The following is a 22052-nucleotide window of genomic DNA, read 5'->3' as shown; positions in this document are numbered from 1 at the left end:
AAGGGGAAGGGATATACAAATTGTGCTGTATAAAAACACAATGGAATATTACTTAGCAATAAAAAGGAATGAAATTACTGATATGTACAACAACAAATATTAATCTCCCAGGCATTATGCTGAGCTACAGAAGCTGGACACAAAAAAGCACAAATTGTGTCACTCCATTTATACTGCAGTTCTAAAGCAGGTGAAACTAATTAAAGTGAAAAAAATCAGAACAGTGCTTACCTCTGGGTGGAGTAATTGCCGGGGAAGGGACACAAAAAGACTTTCTGAGGAGATAGAAATGTTCTGTCTCCCACTTGTCAGAGTTGTGCAGTTAAGATCTGTACATTTCAATGTATATAAATCTGACCTCAAAGTTGTAAAAAATAATTGGTTTGTGTATAGTGTGTGTATGTGTGAAGTGAGTGGGTAAAGTATATAGATGAAACAAGAATGTATAAATATAAATTGTTGAAGTTAGGTGATGAAGTACTTGGGATTTTGTTATATTAATCTGTATTTGAAATTTTCAGTAATAAAAAGTTTTAAAATGATTATAACTTAAAATTTCTGAGTTAGTTAAAATTCCCAGTAATCACAGTGTCATAGAAATAAAACAGTGCTCAACATGCTTTCTAACCCTTAATTTTTTTTCTCAAGTATTAGAAACTACTTTAGAGATGCTTCAGGTATGGCAGGGTAGGGGCAGAAGGATATGGGCTGGGTGGGCCCTGAGTGGGAAGCTACAGAGGGTACCGCAGGCATGACCTTCTGTTCCTTCTCCAGCCAGGGCTTCCTGAGAAGATTTTATTTTATTTTATTTTGTTTTATTTTCTAATTAAAGAAATGTATCTGTGTCAGACTGTTGTCACAACAGAGGAAATTAAAATTCAGTATATGAACTTCCTCCTTACTTTAACTTTTTAAAGAATTATCTATAAATCTGATAATCTCCATTATATTTCTGTTAATTATTTCAGCTTTGCACAGTATTCTGTTAATTTGTTTAATAGATTTAATAAATTTGTTTAGTAAATTGTTTACCTTGAGGATGTATAGATTTTGAAAATTCTTTATCAGGATCATTTTACTTTAATAATAAGTGAAAACCATATGTAATAATGTAGGACTTGTACAATGTTTTTTAAAGTTGCTTCTTTTTAAAGAATTTCCTGTTAACTTTTGCTTATCAGTAGGTGGACTGCAGCAGATTCAGTCTTCAAATTATTTTTGATACTATCTTTTGTTCAGATTAAATACTTGGTTGATAAAACAATATATTTATTTGCTGTAAATAAACAGAAGCTACAAAAGAGAACGAAACCAAAATTTATTTCCTTTTTTTTTAAAGATTTTATTTATTTATTTGAGAGAGTGAGATAGAGAGAGAGCATGAGAGGGGGGAGGGTCAGAGGGAGAAGCAGACTCCCTGCTGAGCAGGGAGCCCGATGCGGGACTGGATCCGCGGGACTCCAGGATCATGACCTGAGCCAAAGGCAGTCGCTTAACCAACTGAGCCACCCAGGCGCCCTATTTCCTCGTGTCTTTTCTTTGGAAGCTAGGCCTGAGGCCATTTTCCCTACCTCTGGAATGATGGAAATATGGTTAGCTGTGGGCAGGAGCATAGGAAAAGAAATGGTAGAAGTGTAAGGAGATTAGAGTTAGAATTTCAGATTAGTAAGCTGGAAAAAATAAAGCCTAAGTTAAGTATAAGAGAATAAAATTTGAAGCCAGCTTTCAGAATAATCCAGAGATTCTGAATCTAGAGACTGTCATTATCTCAGAGAACTATGTAGGTTAGGAAAGCCCTAGGAAAGTAGAACCAAGAGTGGTTATTACCTCACTGTTAAGGTATAATGAAGTGTGGGATTTAATAGCTTTTCTCTAAAGTGATCATCTTTCTCCTCCATTGTTGACCTTCAGGCTACTAACAGGACTGATGCATTTTATAATAAAATGAGAATTGGGAGCCTCTGATTCTTGTAGCACCTCCCATATCTTCTCAGGATACTAAGTCTTTCTGACTGCCTCTGATTAGTGAGTATTTTTCTGCACTGGAGAGTTCTGCAACATTATATTCTTGTCTTCAGCATTACAGTGTTTTCAGTACTTTTTCTCCTAAGTCTAGACAAGGAGTTTTATGTATGCCATGAGGATAAAAAACACAGTCACTTGGTAAAGTTTTTTCAGCACAAGGATGTAAACGATAGTTTAAAGTTCATGTTCTATTACACAATCTAAGTTTCATTGTTAAACTTATCTTCTCTGACTTGTTTTTCATAGACCAGTTTTGGACTTTCTGCCTAGGCCGTCCACCAGGTCATGGGCCCTGGGATTTGAGGTTTGTGAGAATTTCCTGCTGAAAGGGAATAGACTCTTCCTAGTTTACTACCATTATTTTCTTGTAAAAAGAATCAAGCTCCCTACCTCTGCAACTTAAACAGAACTTCATCACAGAAACCTTTTCTAAGCATGTCTTAATTCCATTATCTCATGTCCCATTTGTGGATTTACTTGTTATATATTCTCTTGAATATCCTGTAGGCACATCAAACCTACCATTTCTAAAAGTAAACTTACTGTGTTCTTACAAAATCTATTTTCCCTGTATTTCTTATGTCACATAGTAATATGTCCTACTTTCAGAAGCCAGAAACTAGGGAGTACTTTAGACTTTTCAGGAGTATTTATATTCTTTATGTAATTTGTTTCTAAGTCCTACTTGTAACTATCAGTTCTGCTTCTCAATATCTGTAGATTCTGTATCCTTCTCTCTACATACCTGGACTGTTGTTATATCAGATTAATTATTCTCCTTATCTCTGATCTTTTCTCCCCTTATTCTAAAATGCAAGTATGACCACTTTCTCTTCAGTGATTCCCTGTGACCCTTTACCTAAATCTAAATTCTTCAGTATGAAACAAAAGCCTCATCTCCTGATACTCCTTCCTGTGATATAACAGTATTGGAACTCTTACAAATTTTTGAATACACAATTTGTTTCCTCTACCTAGAACGCTTTCCATTTCCCCAAATTTCTTGTCTGAAGAATTCCTGCTTTTTTCCCCCAAAGCTGGCTTAAGCATCACCTTGTCTGTGGAATCTTTCTCTGTCTCACTCCTGCCAGCAAGAGATGGTCACTTCCTCCTTGGTGTATATATCCCTTATACTTTTCACACTATATTATAATTGTTTATTTTGTATCCTTAACTAGACAGTGAGTTTGGGTTTTTTTTTTAAGATTTTTTTTTTTTTTTTTTGAGAGCGAGCACATGTGCACACTTGAGCAGGGGAGAGGGGCAAACGGAGAGGGAGAAGCAGACTCCCTGCTTATCAGGGAGCCTGATGCTGGGCTCTATCCCAGGACCCTGAGATCATGACCTGAGCAGAAGACAGATGCTTAACTGACTGAGCCACCCAGGCCCCCCTAGACAGTGAGTTTTTTAAGTGAGGGATTATATCCTTTTTATTTTTACCTTCTTGGGATCTAGTACCATGCCTAAAATGAGTGGTACAAAAAGTTATTTTTTTGAAGGATCTTCGAGTTGAGTCTTAGCTTCTCCCGGGAGAATTTTTTAAAGTAAAAAACAGGCTTGTACTTGTTTTTTTTTCCCCCTCTTTCTTGTGAGAGATGAATGCACTTTGAGTAGTCTGATGTTTAATTAACAAATACCTAAAATTCATAGTCTCAGTTCACATTTTCCATATTATATTTTCTGGCATACATTTTAATAATGTCCTTTAGGGGAAAACAGGAGACTAAATGGTCAAGTAAGTTTTGGAAATCCGGGTTAAAGTTAAGTGTATTCCTTTAGTTATGAATTACAGATCTATAAAGGGGATACAATATATAATGTGTATTTCACCAATTTGAGCATAGACGCTTTTTTCAAGAAATACTTGTAGATACTGTGTGAAATGTTAGTTTTGTACCTAACACAGTTTGGAAGCAATGCTTTTAAAGAATGATTTAAACTCAAAACAGAAAATCATTGACTAAGTTAGTTTGGTCAGCTTGATACTATAGTTCCTTCTGTGGGGTTAGTGGACATTTCATAGAGTTGGGATTTTGGCCAAAGAGTGAACCAGTCCCTCCCACCAACACACACATATGCTGACTCAGGAGGTAAATTGTCCCATGTAACTTCAGGGCTTCAGAAAATTAAAAATTTTTTTTCACTACTGATAATCACCTGAAGCTAAGGCAGGATGTTTTATGTACATTCATGCATATATCATATCTTTTTAATTTTTCTGGTATTTTAAATTTTATGTAGCTGGATTTTCACTTAAAAAGGAATTAATGGTACTTCTTTTTTAAAACTGACAATATTCCAAACCAAAGGTCATGAAAATAATTGGATCGTTATTTAACTTGACTCACTGAAATGAAGAGGAGTATACTCTTTAGTAATTGATATAAAGCTAACTCTAGGATGGGAAACAAAGTCTAAACAATGGAACTATTAGATATGGACTTTAAAATTAGCATAGTCAAGGAATTATAAGACAAGATTGAGAATTTTGGCAGATCATTGGAAACCATAAAGCAAACCGTCTGTGAATTCTAGAACTGAAAATACATTACAAATTAAGAACTCAGTGTGTAGGGCGCCTGGGTGGCTCAGTTGGTTAAGCGACCGCCTTCGGCTTAGGTCGTGATCCAGGAGTCCCTGGATCGAGTCCTGCATCGGGCTCCCTGCTCGGCAGAGTCTGATTCTCCCTCTGACCCTCCCCCCTCTCATGTGCGCTCTCTCTCTCTCTCTCTCTCATTCTCTCTGTCTCAAATAAAAACAAAAATCTTTAAAAAAGAACTCTGTAGTTGGCAAGACAGATTAGACACAGCTGAAGAGAGAATTAATGAACCAGAAGTAGGTCAGAGGAAAATACCCAAATTGAGGCTCAGAGAGACAAAAGGATGTAAAGAGTTTAAAGACATATAAGATGGGAAGATTTAACATATGTGTAATCGTAGTCCAGAAAGGAGAAGAAAGAATGATGGACATAAATAATATAGCAGACCTTGAAGCCACGGATTCAAAAAGTGCTGTGAATTCTAAGCAGGAGAAATGAAAAAATCCCATACTTAGGCATATAATAGTAAAATATTAGAAAGATAAAAGAAGAAAAATCTTAAAAGCAGCCAGAGGGAAAATTTTATTGCCTTCAAAAGAGTAATAATAATACTAATCTTTAGCTGACTTCTCAGCAGAATTAATGGAAGCCAAAAGACAGTGAGCTAATATCTAAAGTGCTGATAAACCTTATCTGTCAACCTAGAATTGTTTACCCACCAAAAATTTCTTTTAGAAATGGAGGTGAAATGGGAGTGCCTGGCTGGCTCAGTTGGTAGAACATGTGACTCTTGATCTTGGAGTCATGAGTTTGAGCCCCATGTTGTGGGTAGAGTTTACTTAAAAAAAAAAGATGAAGGTGAAATGAAGATATTTTTTCAGATTAACAAAAACCTAGAGGATTTATTTCTAGTAGACCTACATAAAGGAAATATTATTTTCAGACAAAGAAAATTATCCCAGTTAGAAACCCAGAGGTGTAGCAAATAAACAGAAAGGGCAACTATTTTGGATAAAATTGCATATGTTATGTTGGCTGTATAAAACAAAAACATCTTATGGGGTTTACATATTTATAGAATTAACAGTGCAAAACAACAACCATATATAAGTTAGGAGGGGAATTGATAGGAGTTTGAAAACCTCTACTAAACTGTTCTGTTTATAGGAGACATAGCTTACATATAAAGATATAGAGAGGTTGAAAGCAAAAGGTTGGAAAAGATACATCATGCAAGCATCAATGAAAAGAAAGCTGATGTATGTATATTAATATCAAAGCAGGCTTTAAGACCAAATAATTAGTAGAGAGAAGAAAGAAGAATGTTTCATAGTGATAAAAGATTCAGTTCATCAGGAAAATAATTCTAAATTTGTTTCCATAAAAACGTAGTCTCAAAATACATAAAGCAAAAATTGTCAGAATTAAAAGAAATAGATAACTTGATGATCATAATGGTGAGATTTTAATACTTCTCTCAGTAACTGCAAGAAACAGTTGACAAAATTTATAAAGATGCAGTCTTTTCAAATAATATGATTAACAACCCAGACCTAATGACACATGTAACACTGTATCCTATGATTTCAGAACATACATTTTTAAAAGAACATTTACCAAAATTGATTACATTCTGGTCTGTGGATCAAATGTCAGTAAATTTCAAAGGATTGAAATGATACAGAGTATGTTCTCTGACCATATTGGAATTATTCCAGAAATCAGAAATAAATAGATAAGTAGAAAATCCCTGTATGTTTGGAAATTAAGAAATAAAATTCTAAATAACCCATAGGTCAAAGAAGAAACTCAAGGGGTGCCTGGGTGGCTCAGTCGTTAAGCGTCTGCCTTCGGCTCAGGTCATGATCCCAGGGTCCTGGGATCGAGTCCCGCATCGGGCTTCCTGCTCAGCAGGAAGCCTGCTTCACCCTCTCCCACTCCCCCTGCTTGTGTTCCCTCATTCGCTGTCTCTCTCTCTGTCAAAAATAAATAAATAAAATCTAAAAAAAAAAAAACTCAATTGAAACCAGAAAATATTTTGAATACTAATGAAAGTATGACATATCAAAACTTGTAGGATGCAGCAAAAGTCGTGTTTAAGGGAAATTTATAGCCTTAAATTTATGAATTAGGAAAGAACAGCTGAAATCAATGATATAAGTATCCATCTGAAGGAGTTAGAGAAAGAATAGCAAATTAAATTCAAAGAAAGTAGAAGGATATGACACAAACAGCACAGGCAGCAGAAACTAAACAAGTGGGTTTACACCAAACTAAAAAGTTTTTGCAAATCAAAGGAAGCAGTCAACAGTGTGAAAAGACAGTCTCCAGAATGGGAGAAAATAGTTGCAAACTATGTCTGATTAGGGATTAATTTCCACAATATGTAAAGAAACCTACAACTCAATAGCAAAAAAACTTTAATCATCTGATGTAAAAATCAGCTAGGGACTTGAATAGACATTTCTCCGAAAAAGATACACAAATTGCTAGCAGGTATATGAAAAAATGCTCAACATCACCAACCATTAGGGAAATGCAAATCAAAATCTCAATAGGACATATCACCTCCCACCTCTCATGATTGCTGTTATCAAACAAAAGACAACATTGGCAAGTGTGTGAAGAAATTGGAACCTTGCACACTGTTGAGGGAATGCAAAACTATGTGGCTGCTATTTTGAAAAGGTTCCTCAAAAAAGTTAAAAATAGAACTACAGTATGATCCAAGAATCCTACTTCTGGGTGTTTATCTAAAAGAATTGAAATTAGAATCATGAGAAAGATTAGCACTCCCATGCTCATGCATCATTTTTCACAATATCCAAGATGTGGAAACAATACAGATGTCCATTGACAGATAAATGGATTAAGAAAATGCAGTATATACGTACAGTGGTGTATGGTATACTGTTCAGTCCTTAAAAAGGAAATTATGAGGTATCCAAAATACAAAAATTCAGGGGCGCCTGGGTGGCTCAGTCATTAAGCGTCTGCCTCTGGTTCAGGTCATGATCCCAGGGTCCTGGGATCGAGCCCCACATCGCGCTCCCTGCTCCGCGGGAAGCCTGCTTCTCCCTCTCCTACTCCCCCTGCTTGTGTTCCCTCTCTCACTGTTTCTCTCTGTCAAATAAATAAACAAAATCTTTAAAAATAATAAAAGTAAAATAGAAAAATTCACAGAATCAAAGAGTGGAATAGTGGTTGCCAGGAACTGGGAGGAAAGGGGAATGAGTTACTAATCAACAGGCATAAAGTTTCCGTTAAGCAAGATGAATAAGCTCTACAAGTCTACTGTGCAACATTGTACCTATAGTCAGCATTAATGTATTATGTTAATATATTAATATAATATTAGTATATTTTAATTATGTAATGTATTAATGTAATAATGTACACTTAAAAACAGATACAGTAAAATAAAATTAAAAGAAAGAAAGTGGAAATAATCAAGAGTTGAAATCACTGTAATAGAAAACAAAATACATTAGGGAGGATCAAAAAGCCAAAAGTTGGTTCTTAGTCTTTTCAAATAATATTGATAAACCCTGGTACAACTGTTCAGAAAGAAGAGTGAGAGCATAAATACTGAATAAAAAATGAGACATCACTCCAGATCCTACACCCAAAGCCATTAAAAAGATAGGAAAATATGAAATTCTTTTTTTTTTTAAGATTTTATTTATTTGACAGAAAGAGACACAGTGAGAGAGGGAACACAAGCAGGGGGAATGGGAGAGGGAGAAGCAGGCTTCCTGTGGAGCAGGGAGCCCTGATGCGGGGCTCTATCCCAGGACCCCGAGATCATGACCTGAGCTGAAGGGAGACACTTAACGACTGTGCCACCCAGGCGCCCCAAGAAAATATGAAATTCTTGAACCAGTTTTGACCATAATAAATGTTATAATAATCTGAATTTTTCTTTTTTCCAAAATAGGCACAACAGCAGAAGATCTTCAGCGTTGCTCTACAGAAGCAAAATAATGTAAAATTTGGGAAGAATGTGTACATAAATGATAGAATTCCAGAAGAAAGGAATGAAGTTGAATTGAAACGTGGATTTGAGGAAGAGGATGAGAATGAAGAGGAGGTGATGGAAGTTCCTTCCTTTTCCCCTCCCTCTTTTTCTTCTTTCCTTCTTTTTTTCATGATTTTTTTTTATTTTGAGTTGTAATGTATGTCTCTGTGACTCTCAGTCTTCCCGTGTGAAAACTGAATTTATGTAGATCTGTTTGTAATGAGCTGTTAGGGCAGTGTGTCCTCTGAAATATTAGACTGCATAGTTGACAGATAAATGGGATATATTCTAGATTATATTTATAAGCCATAGATAGTTGAACCTAAGTGTTCTACCATAATTAGCAGTAAAATTGTAAATGTAATGATTTTTTTGTAGTGATCACTTATTTTAATTATCTGTGGCAAACATTTAATTTCATGATGGCTTGACCTTGCTGATTAGATTAATTCTGGAAAGCCTACCTTTTTTTCCCCATTAGTGCTGAGATCCTGCAAAATGGTTCTAGTAGATTAAAGTTTTTTAATTCTTAAAAAAGTCTTAATTCTAGAAAGCTTGAAGTTATCTTTAAATATTCACTTTCTTTCATCTTCTATATCTGAATTTATTCCTAATTTTATTTGCTTCTTTTACTCTCTACATAAAGTCTTCTGTTGAGCCTACTTTTTGGCTTTTCCTTTGAATTTTTTTGAATTTAGTTAATATCATGAGGAGCCTATTTATAAGTTTTGCCTTGTCAGTGAGATTTTAAATTCTTTTTCTAAGGACTTGGTGCTCAGTATGAACTTTTAATTCATTGATAAAAGAAACCATATGGGGTGCCTGGGTGGCTCACTTGGCGACTGCCTTCGGCTTAGGTCATGATCCTAGAGTCCCGGGATCGAGTCCCACATCGGGCTCCCTGCTCAGCAGGGAGTCTGCTTCTCCCTCTGACCCTCTTCCCTCTCGTGCTCTCTATCTCTCATTCTCTCTCTCTCAAATAAATAAATAAAACCTTAAAAAAAAAAAAAGAAACCATATGAATATGTGCCCATGGCCTTCTCTGTGGTTGGAGAACAACTGAGAGTTCAGTATATATGTTTCTACTATATGCCTGAGGATGAGTGAAACTGTATGTATTTATGTGTGTGTGTGTGTACACACATGTGTATGTTTATATGTATATATGTGAATGTGCATATATGTGTGTGCATATGCAGTGGATGTCTGATATTGTAGGGGATACAGACAAGTGAACTGCCTTAGACAGTTTAATATCTTCTTAAAATTAGTGTGTCCTGATTAGTCTCCGGAAATTAATGTTTTCGAAATTTACTTTTTTGTTCTTTTTTAATCAGTATTCAGAGAATCTCTATATTCTCTTCTCCCAAGCATGTTTGAGATACACAATCTCTGTCCTTTAATTACTTTATAATCTAAAACACTCAACAATAATGATAAATATATAAAGAATGAACTATTGAACTAGTGCCAAAACAATTACAAAGGCATTGTGTTTATAGTAATGTTTTTATAGTGGATAGATGTTATAACATCCAAGTCCATGAATCTCCTTGCTGTCTTTAACTTACATTATCCAACAGTAAGCTAGTAGTTTGATGATTTTTATTTTTATTTATTTTATATTTTTATTTTTTAAAAAAATTTTTTGAGGGGGGAGGGGCAGAGGGAGAGGGAGAATCTTTTTTTTCTCTCTCTTTTAAGAGAGTGAGTGTGGGGGGATAGAGGGTAGGGTGAGGCAGAGGAGAGGGAGAGAATCTTAAGCAGGCTCCATGCCCAGCATGGAACCCATTGTGGGGTTCAGTCCCATGACCTTGAGATCATGACCTGAGCCAAAATCAAGAGTTGGACACTTAACCAACTGAGCCACCCAGGTATGCCAAGTTTGATAATTTTTAAAATGTGGTTTTATAAGAAGGGCATGTGTTGTGATGAGCACTGAGTGCTATATGCAACTAATGAATCGTTGAACACTACATCAAAAACTAATGATGTACTATATGTTGGCTAATTGAACATAATAGAAAAAATAAATAAATAAAATTAAGTTGGAAACAAAAAAACAATAAGAGAAAAATGTATACCAGCTTGCTTAGAGTTTTCATCTCCAGAAGTGGAATTGGTTTATTTTCCTTCTTTGTAGTCTTATGCATTGGCTACATTTAGAGTAATTAATATGTATTACTTTGGTAATCAGAAAAAAATTATTTCACAAATATACCTTAATAATAAACAGTGAATGCCATAAAAAATGTGGTTTTATTTTTCAGGTCTTAACTGTTCAGGATCTGGTTGATTTTTCCCCTGTTTACCGATGTTTGCACATTTATTCTGTTTTGGTGAGTACCTTTTGTATATGTATATTGTGTGTGTGTGTGTGTGTACATGTATATATATATATACACATAAATATTCGTGTAATAAAAAAGATACGTATGCATTTTAGGCCTGCTTTTCTAAAGACTGACCATAAGCTCAGTAAGCTGTAAATCTTCATGCATAAGTATTTTAAATATCCCCTGTGAGTAAGGCACTTAACTTTTTTTCTTTATTGTAGTCCGCTTTCAAGTGATGTATCACTTCATCTGTAAGAACCTTATAATGGTATACTTCCATTTCACACTTCTTGTATTTGTGCTATTGTATCACAATTGCTTTTAAATATGTTGTGTCTACATTTGCTTACTCCTTCTACATTGTATTCATTTGTTTTTTTTAAAGATTTTGTTTATGAGAGAGAGAGAGAGAGAGAGAGAGAGAGAGAGAGAGAATGAGAGATAGAGAGCATGAGAGGGGGGAGGGTCAGAGGGAGAAGCAGACTCCCTGCTGAGCAGGGAGCCCGATGTGGGACTCGATCCCGGGACTCCAGGATCATGACCTGAGCCGAAGGCAGTCGCTTAACCAACTGAGCCACCCAGGCGCCCTACATTGTATTCATTTTTGATTAATTCTTTTAAAAGATAGTAACATTATTTTGATATAATTCATATACCAAAAAATTTACCCCTTTAAAGTATACGATTCAGTGGTTTTAGCATATTTATGAGGATGTGCAACTATTAAAACTAATTCCAGAATATTTCATTTCTGAAGAAGGAAACCTCTTACCAATTAACAGTCACTCCTCATTCTCCCCTACCTCCAGTCCCTGGCAACCACTCATTTACTTTCTTTTTCTGTGGATTTGCCTATTCTGGATATTTCATATAAATAGAATCATAGTAAGTGTGGTCTTTTGTGTCTTGGCCTCTTTCACATAGTTAGAAGTTAAGGTTGTTGATTGAGATCTTCTTTTTTAATATATTTACAGCTATAAATTTCCTTCTAACCACTGCTTTAGCTGCATTCCATGAGTTCTGGTATGTTGTGTTTTTGTTTCCATTCATCTCAAAATATTTTCTAAATTCTTGTTATTTGTTCTATAACCCATGGGTATTTAGGAGCATATTGTTTCATTTCCCTATGTTTGTGAATTTCCCAGAAGTTCTTCTGTTACTAATTCCAAATTTAATCTTACTGTGGTCAGAGATCATATTTTTTATGACTTCAGTCCTTTTAAATTTATGGAGGCTTGTTTTATGGCCTAACATATGATTTATCCTGGAGAATGTTCCATGTGTACTTGAGAAGAACATGTATCTGGCTGTTGCTGGGTGGTGTGTTCTATAGACATCTGTTAGGTCTAGTTGATTTAATATTGTTATTCAGGTCTTCTGTTTCCTTGTTGATCTTCTTCCTATCTCTCTGTTATTGAAAGTGGTAATATTGAAGTCTCTAACTGTAACTGTTGAATTATCTGTTCTTCCTTTAGTTTTGCCAATTCTCATTCATGTATTTTTGAGGATCTATTTTTAGGTGAATATATGTTTATAATTATTATATCTTCATGATGGATTAACTTTTTTTCATTATAAAATGTCATTCTTTGTGTGTTTTTTTGGTTTAAAGTCTATTTTGGCTGATTAGTATAGCTACTCTAACTCTCTTTTGGTTACTGTTGCCATGGTATGTTTTTTCATCCTTTTATTTTAAATCACTTTGTGTTTTTGAATCTAAAGTGTGTCTCTTTTGAATAGCATATAGATGGATTTTTAAGAATCCAGTCTGCCAATTTCTGCCTTTTGATTGTTTAGTTCTTTTGCATTTAATGTAATTACTGATAAGGCCAGATTTATGCCTACTGTTTGCTTTATATATCATGTCTTTTTTGTTCTATTCCTCCATTACTGTCTTCTTTTGCCTTAAATAGATACTTTCTCATGAACCATTTTAATTCTCTTGTCATTTATTTTAACATATATATGCATTAATATATGATATATATTAGTAACATAAATGTATAGATATATAAGTATATATAAATATGTAATATAAATATTTAAAAATATATAAATATAATACATAATAGTTTGTGTATATATGTACATGCATATAATATATATAGTATTTTCTTAGTGTTTGCCCTGGAGATTATAATTAAATCTCCTACCTTAAAACAATCTAGTTGATATTAATCCTCCTCCTTTGTGTTATTATTGAGATACTAATTACATCTTTATACATTATAAAGCATAATATAATTATTTCTTTATGCAGTTGTTTTCTAAATCAGAAGAATGGAGTTACAAATTATACTGTCTTTATATTTACCTCTATATTACCTTAACTGGGACTCTATTTCTTCATGTGAATTAGAGTTACTGTCTAGTGTCCTTTTATTTTTGCCTAAAGGACTACCTTTAGTATTTCTTTTAGGGAAGGTCAACTAGCATCAGATTCTCTCAGTTTTCGTTTATCTGGGAATGTCTTAATTTCTCCTTTGCTTTTTAAGAGTAGTTTTGCTAGATACAGAATTTTTGGTCTTTTTCTTTCAGCACTTAGAAAATGTCTACCTGGGGGCGCCTGGTGGCTCAGTCGGTTAAGCGGCTGCCTTCGGCTCAGGTCATGATCCTGGGGTCCTGGGATCGAGCCCCATGTCCATCTCCCTGCTCAGCAGAGAGCCCGCTTCTCCCTCTCCCTCTGCCTGCCACTCTGCCTACTTGTGCTCTTTCTCTATCTCTCTATCAAATAAATGAATAAAATCTTTAAAAAAAAAAAGAAAGTGTCTATGGAAGGCATTTAGAGTTAAGGTGTTTTGAGGTTTGGATTATTCAATGAAATTGGATTAAATTGAAATTGAAATAATTAAAAAGAAATGGTAATTATGTTAATTAGAGCAAATAGAATTATCTTCATTAGTTAACGTCTTTTGGCCCTCTATTAAAAGACAGGACCAACTCTGTACTTAGGAACTGAGGTAAAAGCAATAAGCACAATACCAATATAAACTTACTATTTTACAAATTAGTGATGTTTCAAGTATATTGAACATTATTGAGTAGACATGTAAAATATTTTTCTTTTTAAAGCTATAATAAATTGTACTATTGTATAAAAACAGTAATACTTTTAGTCTATTCTGTGGTGAAATAATTCTTCAAATGTGTATGATTATAAAATATTTTAACTGCTCAGATTCTTTTCAGATTTAGTATTTTATCTTTTATAATGTCAGGTAGTAGTATATACATTTAACTACATTTACACCTGAGGCAAATAGAGGGTAGGTTCTATCAAGATTACATTGCTATATGTAGTAACATTGAAAAATTGGCTTCCAGTTGTCTCATCTCAATTTTTTGTTTTTTGGGGTTTTTTTGCCTTGTTTTGTTTCTAAAGTAGATCATATTGGCTTTTAATAGGGATGAAGTTCTTAATTATCTCAGTTGTTAAATTGGCCTATGTTGTGGTTTGATTCTTTTAAAACTCCTTTCAAATTAGATGTTTTCCGTTAGGTTTTTGGATTTGGTGGAGAAGAATGCTTTTTGGCTTTGATAATGCTTAATTTTTCTGTCTTGTATGGGCCCAGTAAACTGCAGTGAGTGCCCATAGGCACTTCTGTTACTTTGTATTATCCTTTTTCTATATGATCCACAAAGATAGTGACCATGTGAGTGTCATATATTTTTCTTTCCCTAGTGCTTTTCATTGCATCTGATATTTCATAAAGATTTGCTGAATTAGTAATTGGCTCTTTTTAAAAAGTTTTTTATTAACATATAATGTATTATTTGTGTCAGGGGTACAGGTCTGTGATTCATCAGTCTTAAAACAATTCACAGCAGTCACCATAGTACCTACCCTCCCCAATGTCCATCACCCAGCCACCCCATCCCTCCCACCCCCCACCATTCCAGCAACCTTCAGTATGTTTCCTGAGATTAAGAGTCTCTTATGGTTTAACACCACACTCAATTTTAATAAAATTATTTAATAAAATTATTATTTAATAAAATTATAAAAATAAAATTTATTTTTAATAAAATTAAAATTAATAAAATTATTAATAAAAAAATTTACCCTGGTAACTTATATCAACAGGCACTAAGCCCTCTGGAAAAGAATATATCTTTATAGCTGGTGCAAAAAAGTGTTGAACCAACAGATACTATGTGAGGTTTCAGTGTGGCTTCTCTGAAAATGATACATTGGGTATTAAATTACGTTTCATTGTTCATGATTTAAAATTAAAGAAACAGAGTGCACAATTAAATGATCAAAATAATTTAAAGTCAATTGTAGATAACCAATAGAATGATAGAAAGTTTTAGACTCTAGTCAAATTTGTGATTTTTCAGAAATAATCTATGATTCAGATAGTCAAATACTTAAATGATTACTCTCAGAATTTATTATAACTAACTGTTAATTTATAATTTTCAGTAACTTACTTTTAGTTCTCTGTATATTTTTGTATCTTTATAATATACAGAATCTATAAACTTAAGAAAGCTGCATTTTAAAAGATGTCAGTTTTGACTAATTCAGGCAGGACTTTTTCCCCTTTTTACTGTGTAAGCGAGGTTTTACTATTCTATAAATGTAAATAAACTTTCATTAGCATGAAAACTTCTGGTTGGTGTATATGACCAAAAATTGGTAAAAGTAAAATGACCAAAATTTAGTAAAGCTAACTCCTGCCTTGTTATTATAGTCAGTTTCCTTTCATTTGTTATTTCATTTAAGCTACTTTCTGGTAGTAACTGGGCACTTCACTGGGTCATCAGTTCTAGTATCTATCTGACACTGCACCTGCATTTGCTCCTTTATTTTCCCAATTTGATGCGCACTCTATGATACTTGGTATTTTGAGATGAACTCTGAGTACAAAGCTGTACCATGACATAGGATGTCAGTTGTTGGTGTGACTGGATGTACTTGCATCAATAAAAGAACATGTTTCACCCCTAAAAAAAAAAATCCCTCTGCAGTATAACTTATCCTTTAGAGTTTTACTGTGGGATCAGGCTGACGTCTGTTTTCTTGAAGACTTTGTTGCCTAAATCTGGCACCCTTGATTGACTTCCTCTCATTTCCTCTCTTGCTTTCCTCACTTCTTGAACAGTCTCCCTTTTGAGCACTTCCTTATTGTATCACTTGGTGTCTGTTTCTAGAAAACCTACCTAACATATTAATTAGTTATCTTTGCTGTGCATATATTATTTCACAGGGTCAGCTATCTGGGAATGGCTTAGCTGGGTGGTTCTGGCTCAAGGTCTCTCATGAGGTTCCAGTCAAGATGTCAGTGAGGGCTCTCATCATCTGAAGCTTGACAGGGCCTGGGGGATTTGCTTCTGTTATGACTGTTGGCAGAAGGCCTCAGTTCCTTGCCACATGGGCTGTCCACAAAGCTGAGTGGCAATCCTCATGACATGGCAGCTGGCTTCCCTAGAATGAGTGATCGGAGGGAGGCTGATATGGAAGCCATAATGTCCTTTATAATCTAATATCAAAAGTGACATACCTTTACTTTTTTTTTGAATTTTATTTATTTTATTAGAGAGAGAGCATGAATGGGGAGAGGGGCAGAGGGAGAGGGAGAGAAGCAGACTCCCCACTGAGCGCAGAGGCCAGTGCAGGGCTCGATCTCACAACTCTGAGATCGTGACCTGAGCTGAAACCAAGAGTCAGGCACTTAACCGAATAAGCCACTCAGGCGCCCCACCTTTACTTCTGCTACATCCTACTGTTCACATAGATCAACGCTGGTAGAACGTGGGATGGGACTACACAAGAGATCTTTGGGGCCATCTTGGAGGCTACCATACTTACTTCATAAAAGAAATACCTATCCCTCACTGATACCCGTTGTATTGATCCTTCACTGCTACTACCATTGTGCATTCTTGATGTGTAAAAACTTCCAAGATGCCAAATAAAGGAGAAGTCTCCTTTAATGATTAATTAAGGGACTGTACACATAAGGGTTTCTTTCTTTTCTTGTGCAGAAAAGGATAAACCATGTTAGAAACACTATATTTTGTTCTGTGGTGGGATATTCTTAGTTCTGATACATGGTGGGTAGTAACGACATAGGTGGGAGTAATGACAATTTTCATTTAAGGTCCTTACCCCTTTTGTTCCCCAGCTGTTGACAATGAATATAGTGCTTTTAAGAGGGAGTACAATGAGAGTACAGAAGTGAGAACATAGGAATATTTGAACACAAAACTGTGTCCTATGTGTTTAAATATAAACAGTGCTTTTGGCTAATCTTAATACTCATCCCTACGATGTATCATTTTCTGTAAAGAGAAACCTTTAAACATCCAAAATAATATGAATTAATGAAATAGAATCTTTTAAACATAACTGGAGTATTCTGAGGCTCCCAAAATTTTGAAATTACATTGACTAACCCCTTCTTTCATATAAGTTGTGATTCAGAAAAACTGTTAAAAGCCGTTTTGCCAAATTGTGTCACAAGTGGAAGTCCAGTTACATGTGTGATATTTTTGACTTCATGTTAAAATAAAATAAAAGGTGGCTGTCAGACTGATTAATTTCTAGCATGATCACCATCTCTAACAAAATTCATGTGTTATTCCTGACTTTTATACTTGGCTTTATTTTCTTATTTCCAAAATTTAATACCAAAGTTTTATATATGTCCACATATTATTTACTAAAGGCATATTGTATTTTTTATCATACTCCTCTTTTTGCAAATAACTTAGAATTCTGTCTGCATTATTATAAATTAAGTAATGAGAAACAGCATTTAAGTAATGAGAAGTGATTTATTACCTTGTTTTTAAGATACATAATGGATAAAACAATCATGTTGGATTTAAATAATCTTAATCTTAATGACTTTCATAATTTTTTAATTTATTTCTCAGTGGTTTTCATAATATTCCACAATGCATATTAACATGTTTATTTGAATTGAAACATGAAGTCAGACTCTTCCTGAGGGATAGTAAATACAATTGACTTAATTGTTTGATTGTAAGGACTGGGTTTGCTAATTAGGTTTTAGGGTGGGCATTTATTGGTAAATTAAGTACACTAAGTTTGCAGCTCAGAGTTTTTAACTAAAAAGTATGTTGCTGAGATGCCTGGTGGCTCATTCTGTTAAGTGTGACTTTCACTCAAATCACGATCTTGGGGTCCTGGGATCAAGCCCTTAGTTGGGCTCCTTGCTCAGTGGGGAGTCTGCTTGTCCCTCTTCCTCTGCCCCTCCTCCTGCTTGTGCTCTTTCTGTCTCTCCCTCAAATAAATAAAGTCTTACAAAATAAGGAATTAAATAAAAATAAAAAATATGTTGTTAGTTCCCAAAAAAGCCCCATTCATCATATTAAGAGATTCATTTCCAATAAAAATTTACTTTTGGTTATATTAATTATCTATAACATAATATAATACTTAGATTATATTGATCAATTATGTGCTAATTGTAATGATAATTCAACCTAGAAGGAGAAAACTACCTTAACGCCTAAAGCTTTATGGCCTCAGAGATAAAATCAAAATAAAAACATATTATATTAGAAAATATAGTATTAGAAGGGCACCTGGCTGGCTCAGTCCATAGAGCATGTGACTCTTATCTTGAGGTCATGAGTTTGAGCCCTACAATATGGGATAGAGTTTATTTAAAAAAATAAATATAGTATTAAGAAAATAACACATTAAATTTGAAAAAAAACCTGTAAGAGTGGTAATCTGGAATATAAGTTAAAAAAGAAAAAGGAGGGGCACGTGGGTGCCTCAGTCAGTTAAGGATCTGCCTTTGGCTTAGGTCATGATCCAGGGTACTTGGATCAAGCCCCACATTGGGCTCTCTGCTCAGCAGGGAGTCTGCTTCTCCCTCTCCCCCTCCTCCCGCTTGTGCTTTCTCAGTCTCTCTCAAATAAATAAATAAAATCTTTAAAAATTAAAAAAAAAAGAAAGTAAAAGGAGGGGTACCTGGGTGGCTTAGTTGGTTACGCATCCAACTCTTATCTCAGCTCAGGTCTTGATCTCAGGCTTGTGAGTTCAAGCCTCACATTGGGCTCCATGCTGGGTACAGAGCCTACTTAAAAAAAAAAAAAAAAAAGGAAAACTATAAACTTTCTAAATGTGAAAGAAGAGTGTGTTCATATGTTTTTTAAATGATTGTAGGTAACCATTGGGTATGTTTAAAGGAGGATGTAGTAGTTTTATTTATAATATACTTGAAATTATATCCTTTACATTATTTAAACTCATAGTGAAAAAAATTTAGTTACCAAAATAAAACTGTGTGAGGGGGACCATAGTTTTTTAAAAATTCTTTTAAATGAGTATAAAAATACTGGAAGAATTTCCCTAAGGGATACCGAGGTAAACATTTTCTGCATTGTGAGTTTATTTTTTATGGCATTAAGAGAAGTCATTTTTTATAACTACTTAAATATTAAAGAAAGTTATCAGAAAATTTTTTTTTCAGTGAAAGTATGAGTTTTGACTTTTTTCCTCTTGGATTCTCTTTTGGAGCCTTGAGAAGGGGAATGGGTTCCCAGCCTTTTCTTCTCACTCTGGATGGATTCTCCTTTTAAACAGAGAGGAAGACAGAAGAAATGGGTATATAGTCATTCATTTACTTGTTCATTCATTCATTCAACAAATAGTAATTGATTGCCTTCCATGTGCCAAACACTGTGCTAAGTGATCCGGATACAGTGGAGAGCTAGTTGGACAGGACCATGTTCTAACAGACTTAGAGTGGTACAGATAGATCTCTGTTGTCCAATATAGTAACTACTAGTTTAAAAAAATTTTTTTTAAAGATTTTTTTATTCATTCATGAGAGACAGAGAGAGAGGCAGAGGGAGAAGCAGGCTCCCCACGGAGCAGGGAGCCCGATGCAGGACTCGATACCAGGACCCTGGGATCATGACCTGAACCAAAGGCAGACGCTTAACCAACTGAGCCACCCAAGCGCCCCCACAACTATTTAAATTTAAATTAATTAAAATTAAAGAAAACTAAAATTCAGGTTCTCAATACTTACTGTTAGCCACATTTCAAGGGCTCAGTAGCCACATCCATCTAGTGGCTATCATATAAGACAGTGCAGATATAGAAAATGTTCATCATCACAGAAAGTGCTATTAGACAGTGGTATGATAGACTACTAATTAAGAAGTTACAGCATAGTGTGATAAGTGCAGTGATATGGATATGCAGGTTACTATGGGATAACACAGACAATAACAAGCCTCAAGAAGTTGAGGAAGGCTTCTAAAGGAAGTGACATCTATAGTGAGTCCTGAAAGGTAAATGAAGGTCATATAGAGAAAGAGAACTGGGAAGCACATTTCAAGAATAATTTGTACAAAAGCCTGGAAATAAAAAGAAAATGGTATATTGAATATACTGAGATGAGGCAGGAGATGAAGATGCCAGATCATGTAGGGTCTTATATAACATGTTCAGACATTTATGCTTGACAGCTATTTTCTTTATTTGGTTCTCTTACTGACAGCCATATTTTGAGTTGGTCGGTCAGAAATCTGTAAAACCTTAGTGATAAGTTGGGCAACTGTAAAATTGCTTGAATTTACAGTTGGTGTTCATAATTGTCATGATAACAAAGTTACTGTTTTTGAACTATAAAGCCAAAAACTTATTCTTGACATTCAGAATGAAATACCATTTCAGTATTTTTGTTTTATTTGCACAAAATAATTTTTGTATTACTTCCATATGAGAGAACCAAAGAGATGTTATAATCAGTTCACAGAAAAGATCAAATAACAGGAAAAATTATATGGAGTAAAGGAATGTTGAGAGGAATTGCAAATGAAGGCAAAACTATTTTTTTTTAGAGAGAGGAGGAAATCAATTAAAATCATTACCAGACAAAATACTATTTACCTATTTATCAGTTACCTAAACAGAAAAAAATGCAAAATAGCTCAGAGACAATGAATAGAACTAGAATCTGATAACCTGGGAGGATATGATATAAATGATGCAGTTTCCATTGAAATACACAAAAGCCATTTCAGTGTTTATATTCCATTTGTTAGAAAACTTAAAATGACGCTTAGGGGTAAAGAAGTTATCTGTTTGGGTGCCTGGGTGCTCAGTTGGTTAAGTGTCTGACTCTTAATTTTGGCTCAGGTCATGGTCTCAGGGTTGTGAGATCAAGTCCTGCATCATGCTCCCTGCTCAGTGGGGAGTCTGCTGGAGAGTCTCTCTCTCCCACTCTCTCTGCTCCTCCCCCCACTCATGCTTTCTCACTCTATCAAATAAATAAATCTCAAAAAAAAAAAGTTATCTGTTCTGCAGTGTGTGTGTTTCATTACTCTGCTGATTTTACTTTAGGGTGATGAAGAAACATTTGAAAATTATTACCGAAAACAAAGAAAGAAACAAGCAAGACTTGTATTGCAACCCCAGTCAAATATGGTAAATATGTGAAAATTTTGTATTGGTTGTGTTGTCACTTTTTGCCTCTTACCCTGCTTTAATTTCTTTAGAGCATGTATCACTATTCATTCAACAACAAATACTTATTGAACACCTACCATTTCCAGTAATTGGTTTAGGTGCTAAGGGTACAGCAATGAACAAAACAGGTAAGTTCCTTCTTTCATGAGCTTACATTCTATTAGGGAAGATAGATAGTAAACAAATAAAATAGGCAGTGAATAAATAAAGAGATAAACAAGTAGATATATAAAGTATCAGGGAGTGATAATTCATTTCTGACAATATAGTGGACTATGTACTTTGATTAATTGTTCTAGTGAAAAAACAAACATGCTGGATAAAACATTTTTAAAATTTTAAAATTATTTTTAAATGCACTGAGGATTTTTTTTTTAAAGATTTTATTTATTTATTTGACAGAGAGTGAGAGAGGGAACACAAGCAGGGGGAGTGGGAGAGGGAGAAGCAGGCTTCCTGCTGAGCAGGGAGCCTGATGTGGGACTCGATCCCAGGACATGACCAGAGCTGAAGGCAGAAGCTTAACGACTGAGCCACCCAGGTGCCCAATGCACTGAGGATTTGATAGAAAAGTATATAGTCAGGACAAAAATTAAGTGAATATGGAATTGCTCTATATGTCGGTTATGGTGATAATTATGTGACTAGATGTGTTTGTGAAAACTTGTA

General features: G+C 34.7%; 1 protein-coding gene across 4 annotated transcripts in view; it reads left to right on the top strand.

Annotated features, from left to right (window-relative positions):
• EXOC6 (exocyst complex component 6) overlaps positions 1 to 22052 on the top strand; it is a 227377-nt gene that overhangs the window by 58999 nt on the left and 146326 nt on the right. For all 4 annotated transcript variants that reach the window (XM_028098444.2, XM_028098441.2, XM_088019985.1 and 1 more), the window contains exons 7-9: positions 8502 to 8654; positions 10853 to 10921; positions 21258 to 21341. In XM_028098444.2, coding sequence (XP_027954245.1) covers positions 8502 to 8654; positions 10853 to 10921; positions 21258 to 21341 — 306 coding nt within the window. The remainder of the gene's footprint in view (positions 1 to 8501; positions 8655 to 10852; positions 10922 to 21257; positions 21342 to 22052) is intronic.

This window comes from Eumetopias jubatus, unplaced genomic scaffold, assembly GCF_037043125.1.
Source record: "Eumetopias jubatus isolate StellerSeaLion01/CBP00866 unplaced genomic scaffold, mEumJub1_p1.0 scaffold_17, whole genome shotgun sequence".
Lineage (NCBI taxonomy): Eukaryota > Metazoa > Chordata > Mammalia > Carnivora > Otariidae > Eumetopias > Eumetopias jubatus.
Note: the sequence above shows the minus strand (reverse complement) of the source record. Positions and strands in the feature narration are given on the sequence as shown.